The sequence below is a fragment of the Rhamphochromis sp. 'chilingali' genome (assembly GCF_963969265.1).
Source record: "Rhamphochromis sp. 'chilingali' genome assembly, chromosome: 1".
Lineage (NCBI taxonomy): Eukaryota > Metazoa > Chordata > Actinopteri > Cichliformes > Cichlidae > Rhamphochromis > Rhamphochromis sp. 'chilingali'.
Genome location: NC_137929.1, coordinates 41,502,674 through 41,513,586, shown reverse-complemented (window position 1 = coordinate 41,513,586; position 10,913 = coordinate 41,502,674). Strand labels below are relative to the sequence as shown.

Here is a 10,913-nt window from a genome sequence, read left to right as displayed (position 1 = left end):
TTTTCATATCAAAGTCTGCTTGCTCTCTGTCTGAGAGAGATTTTTTGAGAATAATAGATTTTCTCATTTTCCTCTTGAACTTTTGTTTCAGTTCATAAGAACGCGCCTTTTGGTGGATAATCCCGTCACTGCTTCTCACACAGTTCAGTAAAATTACCACAGGCAAATCAATTTCTAAATCCTGTTCAGCAATCTCTTCCATAATCCTGTCCTGGAGGATGTCCAATATGAACTCATCATTTAGTAACAACAGTACCGTTTTCTGGTGGCCATGGCTACCTGCTGTAAAAAGGCTGACCACATCTTGCGCAACTTTTGTGATATCTAATGTTGAGCCTGTCAAAACAGCACATCTGAAGGTTTTCCTCAAGTCCCACAGCACCTGCATAGCCAGTGTGGTTCCCCCACATCCTTGTTGATGAAACAGTTTAATTGTTGATGTCCCAGGGCCTTTTCTTCTCAGGTGAATTTGTTCTTTAAGGGTTTCATATCCATCTCGTTTGATAAAAGGAGTTGCATTGCCATCTGACACTGCTTGTTCACTGATATAGAAGTTTAACCAGTTCGGTGGGGCCCCTCTGTAAAAGTTTTCCTCCACTTGCTCAGCGTGTTGAGGTTCAACAAACTCTCCTTCAAACTGTCTGGTGTAGAGGACATCCAAAAATGAGAAGGAATCACTGATTTTACTCGTTACATGTATTTGTCCACCTTCAGCAGTGGGCAGGGCTGGTCTGTTTGCCATCTTCACACTTTCACTTTGCTTCACCCTAATGAATGTTAAACAAAACAAACATGAGTCCGTCTTATGTCTTAGCTTAAACTATTTGTAATTTAGGTCCTACATTCACTTTATGGAATGTGATACATTTAAATAGCCATTTCATTGCTGGTCAATCACATAAAATAAATATAGCCTTCTCCATGTAAAGAACCAGACACTAACTTCAATTAAAACTTCCATTTGTCATTTGCAGATCTTAAGAGATTTTTCTTACCTTCTCCCAAATTACACGGACAGCTCTAAAGACCTGCTATTATGTGTGTGTTCAAGCACTGGGACCGTGAATGTGTCATGTAACCCGGAAGGTAGTCGTCACACCCAAAGCAGGTTGGGATAATCAGGTACAGACATGTACACCTCTACAGTTTGAATGTTAGAGCAGTTCCAGTTTCAGAGTAGTTTAAAAAAAGGAATGAGTCAATTTAACAGCACATTTTCTTCCTGGTTTTTAAAAAAAGCAGAGGCTACGCTTGACGTGTTCAGTCAATAAACACGTGAAGCTGGCATAAAATATTGCACAATCAGACGCTAAAGATTGGAAATTTGCAAATTTGGCCAACAAAATAATAAAATATGTGATATATGTTAATATTGTCCTATTTTGAAACATTACCTACATTTGTTTAAAGGGCAGGGTGACTTCATTTGATTAGGAAATGCTTGTCACAACAGGAAATACTAAGGCTTTACTATGAACGGTTTAATGATGAAAGATAACAATTCTTTCTGTCTCTATTTCACTCATGTGGCTGCTGTTCAGGTCTCAGTTTGCAATTAAACAGTGCTTGAGTATTTGGAAACATTTAAACAAATAAAAGGAGGGCATTAAAATAGGTTAGGATGTAAGCAAATGTAAATAATCAATGAAGAGTGTTTGGAAGCGCATCAAAAAAGAATATTTATGTGGCTTGATCACAGACAGTTCTCTATTATCCAAAATGTTTTTCACTCTCTTTTTCTGTCACATTCACTCTCTTTCACACACACACACACACACACACACACACACACACACACACACACACACACACACACACACACACACTTTATCTTTAATGAATGCTGACCTATGTTTTATAAAATCATGTGTACATAACCTGGTTCTGGTCTTAAAAAGGGTAAAAGGACATGACAGACTTATATAGAGGTCACTCTATAAAAAAAAACTCCTCTCACCCCTACTGGTGGTCTATGGCCACCACCACTATATCCGGTTGGTTAGCCACCTCCATCCGGAAGTCCCACAGGATCTTAGCTCAGTCATTCTCCACCACCCTAGAGGATGTCTCCCATTTTGACCTCTGGACTTCCAGGCCATATTTGGCACAGATGTTTCTGTACACTATGCCGGCCACTTGGTTATGGCGTTCCATGTATGCCCTGCCTGCTAGCATCTTGCACCCTGCTGTTATGTGTTGCCATCTTCCTGATGTATTTGTGGATGTTCGTTGTCTCATCCTGGACCGTGGTACTGACACTCACCAGTCCCCGTCCTCCTCCTTTCCGCTTAGCATACAGGTATCATTCTTAGTGCTGCAATCACATCATCTAGTAGATCTTCTGAGGGTACTTCACCTAGTCTTGGTAACTGGCTACGGGGGATCCAGGTTTCCCCACTTCTCATCAGGGTGCCCTGGTACCTAGACACCTGTCTCGGACTTTGTTGATAAGCCTAGGACTCTTACTGGATACAGATGGTAAATGGCCTGCATTTGTATAGCGTTTTTCTAATCCCTAAGGACCCCAAAGCGCTTCACACTACATTCAGTCATTCACACACAGGTGATGGCAAGCTACATTGTAGCCACAGCTGCCCTGGGGTGCACTGACAGAGGCGAGGCTGCCGGACACTGGCGCCACCGGGCCCTCTGACCACCACCAGTAGGCAAACATGGGGTTAGTATCTTGCCCAAGGATATTTGGTATGCAGCCAGGAGGCAGCCTGGGATCGAACCACCGACCTTCTGATTAGTGGCTGACCTGCTCTGCCATCTGAGCTACAGCCACCCGATGCCCCAGGTGCCCCAGGTGGGAATCAGGTGCCCCAGGTGGGAATCAAACTTATGACTCCTGCTCCAGAGATGTACATATATATGCAAAAGTATTCCCTTGTCTGCCTTCACATACATATGTTCACTGTTTTCTTTATGTTGTTGTTGTGATTTGGTGCTATATATAAAATAATCGGCTTGCCTTAAGTGAGATCCTATTTTTAATCCATAGAGCTTAATATGCAGCTATATCCAGAGGTGGGAAGCAATGAAGTACAAACACTTTGTTACTGTACTTTACATGAGTATTTTTTTCCTGGTATCCAAGAGGCTTCTTCAATTCTTAAACCAAAAGGTGGAAAGTCCCAGGCATTTAAAGTGGGGATTGTCAGTGATTTATTATTAATTAATGTTAATATTATTTCACTACTAATCATGTCTCAAAATAAATTAAAAGCATGTTTAACAATTTATGGTATTATGTGTGTTATTAAATGATGCCAATATTTCACTTTGAAATAATTTTATAAGACGTGGCACTTCACAAAACTAAAGGCCAGACGTGCAAAACTGTTAGGCTGGGCTTTAACCCTCCTGCCATCCTTTAAAAAACTCACACCCATCACCCTAGGGACCATTCTCAGCCACGCCATAAAAAGACCATATATCCATATTTTATTCCACTTTAAATTAGCCAACCTTGTAAAACTACTTCTCCCTGAAATATTCATGTAAAGTTTTAATTATATTTTCGTTGTTTTAACCCTTCAAATCCCAGTGTTATTACATGAGCGCCCTGTGTTATAAGCCCCAAAAACCAAAAAACGAAACTAAATATTTCCACAAAAAACCAGTTGAAGTAATATGTGATTGTCATTATAAGTAGGCCTTTAGATGGACCAAAGATTGGCACCAACATACATTTTGACCTGCCATTATTTTTTTTGCATTTTTTTTGCAATTTAAAAATTAAAACTTCAAGGCCCTGAGTCTTCATTGACATCCAAGAAAAGAAGAAAAAATAAAATCATATGATGATAATTTGGGGTTGAAAAATAGCGTTTATAATGGAAGTCAATGGGCAGAAAATGGTCCCCAGGGTGATGGGTGTGGGGATTTCTGCTGCTCAGCCATTTTAGGCTGATTTAAGGAATTCACACTGGAATATTAACATTGACAGGTAAAAACTATCCTGTGGCAAGTTTGGTTATATTCCACTGAACACAGTGGAAATGGCAGCCATTTAACACATAGCAGTGGCACAAAAAGGTCCCAAGAAGGCAGGAAGGTTAAACAACTAACTGTTTCAGATGTACTAAATAATCTGCAAACAAACTTTAAATTAATAGTAAATATAATTTACTAATTAGGGTGGCTGGCCTCTTCCTTAGAGATAGGGTGAGAAGTTCGGCCATCCGGGAGGGGCTCAGAGTAGAGCAGCTGCTGCTCCACATTGAAAGGAGCCAGCTGAGGTGGTTCAGGCATCTGACAAGGATGCCTCCTGGGCGCCTCCTGGCTGAGGTGTTCCGAGCATGTCCCACTGGGAGGAGGCCCCGGGGCAGACCCAGGACACGCTGGAGAGATTATATCTCTCAGCTGGCCTGGGAACGCCTTGGTGTTCCCCCGGATGAGCTAGAGGAGGTGGCGAGGTCTGGGCTTCTCTGCTTAGGCTGCTGCCCCCGCGACCCGGCCCCGGATAAAGCGGAAGAAGATGGATGAAATATAATTTTTCAAATATGTCTATGAAATCAGTACCAAATGTGTGTAAATGTGCAATTAAATACTTTATTGAGTAAACTCGGATAATAAAACAAACAGCCCCCCAAAACTAGACAAGAACAATAAGTAAAACGAAATCAAACACTGGTTAGACAGGGGTACAAACAAACAAACAAACAAACAAACAAACAAACAAACAAACAAACAAACAAACAAACAAACAAACAAACAAACAAACAAACAAACAAACAAACAAACAAACAAACAAACAAACAAACAAACAAACAAACAAACAAACAAAAAGCTGAATATAAATCTTTTTCACATTTAAACTTAGATAAATCCATAACATTATCGAACCTTTATTTAACAGCATGTACATCCTCTTTTATACTTTAGAATCTAACACATAAAACAAACACAAAAAGGCAACCTTTAATTGAGAAGACCCAAATGCAGATGCCTGTATACGGGACTTAACAAAAGCAAGCCATTTATAGAGGTTGCACAAAATACAAAACAAAAGGCAAACGTAGACTAAGACTTTGCCTGCAGGAAACATAACCTGGAAAGTACTAGCATGGAGAAAGAACCTACGTTCCAGCACCAGACAAGGGCAGATTTGGCCAGTATATACACAGCGAGGGTGATCAGGGAGGTGAAGACAGCTGGGAATACAGGAAGGAAAAAAAACAGGAGTAACAAGACAGGAAGCAAAACAACAATTTAAAACGATACTTTGAGGAGACATTTTTCTTCAGATGTTGATTAGCAAAGTCTTTAGAAATGTATAAACAAAATATTAAATAGACACTATGCAAAGAAGCCAAATTTTAGGAAGTAAATCATCTCTAAGAATCAGAAAGTCTGAAAGTCTGTTGTTTAGGTGTTAGCATAGACAATACATACATGACTAAAAGTGCTGGATCACATGCATCACATCAACGCTACAGCACAATTTTCTCCTTTTAGTTTTTGCCCCTACATATAAAAAGACATAAATACTATAAAGGAAGCTTCAGAATCACTTTCCTATTGGGGGGGATGTTGACCAGGATTCAGAAACTTGGATGTCCCCCATTATCTTGTATGATGTTTAAAGCTTAAGGGGCAGCTTTGGTCTCTTTCACACTGTTGGTCAGAGTTTTCCCATTCTGATCTGCAATAACTGATGTAATCAGCAAACAAAAAATAAAGTAAAACAACAGAAAAATGGATAATACAGGTTAAAAAACACAATACAATATTATGCTATGGTGTAAATCTAAAAAGTCCAATAAGTAACTATTACTGTAATGTAGCCAAATAAATTCTCATTTGCACTGTTTAATTTTGTAATATTGCATTTATGTGTATGTACTTTATGTTATTATTGCACCGTGAATCATGTCAAAACTTGTAATAGACCTGCCAGTGCACCGTGTCCATTTCACGCTTTCCCTTTCCAAACCATGAAAAAGACACACATGCAGAAGTTGCAGTAGGTTGCACGCTGTAGTAACTGCAGAATGAGATATTTTATTTCAAGCTAACATGACAATAATCAAGTGAAAGTGTTCAAATGGACATTATTAACACCTAGCTGAAATGTACTCTATGTTTTTTTGTTCAATCCTGACTTCTTGGCTTAATATGTTATCTCGCCCTGCTGGTAATGCAACTTCTACATGTGTGTACATTTCACATTTTGGAGAGGCAAAGCATGAAACAACTACTAACTAGTAGTGAATGTTTGCAGAGCATTTTACTTCATTGCAATGTTACTGTTATGTTATCTTACCTGTGTCTGCAGTTTTATTCTGAATGCCAAAGGCCACAGGACCTCTGATAGTAAATCCAAGGTAGAAGGTAACTTGACGTTTTTTCCAAAGGCTGTTTTGCAGATTGGCATTGATCTTAGTCTCTTTACCACCAACTCCTGTATATACTCCGTAGTCTCTTACTACTCCATCAAGTCTAAGAAGGAGCTCTTGGACATCAGGACTTCTGAAGATTTCTTCTTTCTTCCAGTTATCGCTCCAATCTGGTTTTGCTTTCAGATGATTTTCAATAATTGTTCTGTGAACAATTCTTTTCACACCTTCACCTTTTCCAATGAAAAACACAGGAAGAAGATACCTGGCACGAAAGTACTTCTTATATGCATTTTCGTAAGTGTTCTGCATTTGCTGAATTATTTGACTGATGTCATAAACACACTGGCCTTCATTTTCAGGCCAGTACAAGAGAAGGGTGAACATGTGCAGCTCAGGTGGGTCTGTGTCACTTGGGGGCATTTTCCGTCTAAATAGTGTGAGGATGTTGTTGACAAGAGACGTTTCTGAATCTGCACTTGGATGCATTTCTCTACACTTTGTAGATATGTATTCGAGCTCTGATTGAGTGTATTGTTTGACAAGAAATGACAGCACTTCCACAGACTGGTCATCTAGGTTTCCCTCCTGAAACATCTGGATGAGTTGTTTTGCAGTTGTGTCTCCAACATACTTCTGGTAGCACTCTGAGGTGTCTTCAGATATATATTCAGGATCATCTTTCTCTGTGTTAGGCTTTGAGTAAGTCAGATATTGTTCCAAAAAAAAGCATTTTCTTTCAACTTTATCTCGGAGGCTTTCTAGTAGTTCAATGAATCCGAGGAGTTTGTAGCCTCTAAGTGATTTCAGGAAAGAGGTCGCCGATACTTTTTCTGTGAGAACCTTTTCCCAGGTTTCATTTTGACTAACAAGTTTGTCATATAGAGTATTGCAGACCTGCAGGTAACCAAAAAGCCCTCTTGAATTAAAAAGTCTTGAAACATTCCTCTTGCCATGTTCTTTCATGTCTGGTCCATCTTCATCCTCAGCTAATCTTTCTTCATCTTCAAAAGCTTTAATCGCTTTTTGAGCCATTTGCAAAATTTCTCTTGTTTTGGCAGAAACATTTTGCTTCATTAGGCGGTTTTTATGGACTTGGCCAAGTGTGTCAGCAACAAATGAATTTTGAGGATCTCTTTTTAGTGCTTCGACTGCCCACATTTCTGCCCGATTGTAGTCTTTTAGTTCTATATAATAAAAACGAGCAAGAGCTTGTGGAAAAAATGGATTTTGAAAGATTTTACATGAGGCCTTCTCTAAAACTGTTGCACACTGACATTTCCCCTCCATCGTTTGGATGTCTAGAATTAGTCTAGAAAACTTTTCCTGTTTCATTTCTGTGCTGTTGACTTGGTCCACTTCTTTTTTCATTTCTCTTTTGGTTAGCATGTCTTTGACAAAACCAAGCAACCACAGAGGAATCTCATATCTGCAAAAACTGTTCAAGAAGTTTCTTGTTGTGTCACTTCTGGTCACACCTGTCTTTGCCAACAGTTTAGTACAACATTCTGCTATCATAGTGTGAGCCATGCGGACTTTTTTCTCACAACTTTCATTTTGTTGGAAGGTAATAATGAGATGATTTAAAGGCTGCATTTGATCCTCCAGTGAAAGGTCATCATACTTGTCTTGTCTGAGGAAGTCCAGGCACTGAGACTCCAGGAGATATGACCCTGGTACGTAGGCGTTCAGCAGACACAGGAAGGCAGCAAGCTTCAGTGACTGATTTGTTTTTTTCCTTTTTTCTAATGCAGCACATGCCTCCCTGACGTAGTCCTGAGAGAAATTACTTTGCATTATGTTAAAGCCATGAAACTGTTCACATTTATCTTTGTACCTCTTTTTAAGCTCTTCCTTCTTCTTATCAAAATTTTTCTTCTCATTGTCTGAGAGTGTGTTCTTTAGGACAACGTGGTCACTCTGTTGAGGTGCATTGTTTCTCACACAGCTGAGGAAAATGACCAAAGGCATATGAGTAACTATCTTCTGCTCAGCAACTATCCTCATAATGCTGACTTCGAGATCTTCCAGAATCGACTCATTGTTCAGCAACAACAACACAGTTCTCTGGTGGTTTTGACTGCCTGCTGTGAAAAGTTGGACAACCTCCATTGCAACTTTTGTAATATCTGAGGTGGAGCCAGTTAAAACAGCACACCTGAAGGTTTTTCTCAAGTCCCACAACACCTGCATGGCCATTGTAGTTCCTCCACATCCTGGTTGGTGTGTCAGTTTTACAGTTGATATCCCTGGGAATTTTCTATTTTTCTTAATTTGTTCCCTGAGTTCTTCATATCCATCTCTTTTGATAAAAGTAGTTCCAGTCTTTAGGGACTCTGCCTGTTCACTGATGTAGAAATTTAACCACTCAGGTGGGGCCCCTCTGTAAAAGTTTTCCTCAGCCTTTTTTGTGCATTCCAGGAGATCTTCATCTGAATATTTTCCTTCAAACTGATCTGCATGGAGAATATCCAACAATGGGAGGCTTCCCATATGCAATTCCCCTTCCTTAGTGGACCATGCTGGTCCATTTGCCATCTTTAGCTTTAAGTGTCCTGCAGCATAATAAACGTGTGAAAAGATTTTTAGTCTGAACTGTTCTCTGAGGCTAAATGGCAGTAGCACACACACATTTGAAATGTACATTACTAAGGGTTAGGATTTTACATTCATCAAATTATACCTACTGCGTTAGTTTTATTCTTGATTGTTATTATTCACTAGCTGGGCCCACGTCCTCATTTTAGGTTTGACAGCGTTTTAGTAGGTAAAAGTGAATGCTTTGACATGAATTGAGCTGCGGTTTGGGGAGGACTTGAAGGGGACTGGCGATGGCTCCCGGGCTGGGCAAATCCCCATGTACTAAATAGAAGTGAAGAAGTTAAAGAATGGAGAACAAGGGATCAGCTTGCAGTACTGGGGGGTACCTATATAGATGACAGCCGGAAGGAGCGTGTTTGGAGGCGTGGTCCTGCTCCTGAAATTCCGATACATAATCTCCAATTACTGGTTTTAACCCTTTAAACGCTGACCTAATTTAGCCTTTAAACCAGGGGTAGGCAACTCCAGGCCTCAAGGGCCGGTGTCCTGCAGGTTCTAGATGTGTCCTTGATATAACACAGCTGTCTTGAAGTTCCTCAACATGTCTTGAAGTTCTCCAGAGGCCTGGTAATGAACTAATCATGTGATTCAGGTGTGTTGACTCAGGGTGAGATCTAAAACCTGGAGGGACACCGGCCCTCGTGGACTCGGATTGGGGACCCCTGCTTTAAACCCTAACCCATCACCAGTGACGGTTAGCATTTTTAGCAAGGGTAGGAAACTCCAGGCCTCGAGGGCCGGTGTCCCTGCAGGTTTTAGATCTCACCCTGAGTCAACACACCTGAATCACATGATTAGTTCATTACCAGGCGTCTGGAGAACTTCAAGACATGTTGAGGAGGTCATTAAGCCATTTAAATCAGCTGTGTTATATCAAGGACACATCTAAAACCTGCAGGGACACCGGCCCTCATGGACTGGGATTGGGGACCCCTGGTTTAAAGGGTTAATTAAAATTTGGCATGTAGTAAGTGTTTTAGAAAATAAAGCAGACTTGGAGATAAGTACTTCTACATCAAACTTGTAATTCTGACCCCTAAAGTTATCTTCATCCACTAAATATATTTTATGTATTGTACTTTTACAAGCCCTTGGAATCTTCTAAAACCTGGAATCATTATGTCCAAGCAGTTTTTCCCAGGTCTAACCACAGATTGACTGTAGGGTCATTCCATCTCATATCATCAAATCTTTACAAAAAAATCTGCTCAAGCATCTTCAACTTTTTTAAACATGTATATAATGATTGGTGTGAAATTTTACATTCATACATAAAATACTTTTCAATATATATTTTTCTGAGAAAAACAAATCTGATCAATTTTCATACCAAACTCTGAGACTGTTGAGCAGAAAGTCTGTGTTGATTTAAGATGTAATCACTGCTGTTGTATATGTAGCACTTTTTGTGTCTGGACAGAGATTTACAAGTGTAACTTCTCAAAAACTCCATAAAGATTTCTCTTACCTTGTGTTCTACTTGATGCAAATGTGTTTGATGTCCTCTCATATCTTACATGTATTAGTGACTAGTGACTTTTGTGCTGGAGTTATATATAGTATACAGCCACTTGTCACACCCAGGTAGGTGTGGGAGTAGATACTCAGCACACACTGACCAGGTGAGGTAGTAGTAAGATATGTTCAAACTGTTTGAAGGAATCATTAGGACTTTATATTTACTTGTTTCTGAGAAATAGGCAGATTGGAATGAAGCCTATTAAAGATATTCAGATGGAAAATCTAGAAGAAGCTATCAATGAAAGATCAGGGAAAATGTAAAAAAAATGTCTTCAATGTTTGAGGTTATTGTTTTCTTACTTTGACGCAGCAGTATTATTGTGCGACAAAGATTGAACATTTCCAGGAAAAGCGTGGGGGTGAGATCAACAGATATGTTACTGACAAGAGGCCATGCAACTGTAAACTTTGTAACACTGTCAACAGTTTCTTTCATATTCTAACATG

General features: G+C 39.8%; 1 protein-coding gene across 1 annotated transcript; it reads right to left on the bottom strand.

Moving 5' to 3' along the window:
• Positions 1 to 4,816: 4,816 nt before the first annotated feature.
• On the bottom strand, positions 4,817 to 8,880 carry LOC308406428 (sterile alpha motif domain-containing protein 9-like). The gene is made up of 2 exons (XM_080897441.1): positions 6,272 to 8,880; positions 4,817 to 5,659 (listed from the first exon to the last, which is right to left on the bottom strand). Exons 1-2 carry the CDS (start codon positions 8,835 to 8,837, stop codon positions 5,595 to 5,597), a joined length of 2,631 nt encoding a protein of 876 aa, XP_080753567.1. The 5' UTR covers positions 8,838 to 8,880; the 3' UTR covers positions 4,817 to 5,594.
• Between the last annotated feature and the right edge of the window lie 2,033 nt (positions 8,881 to 10,913).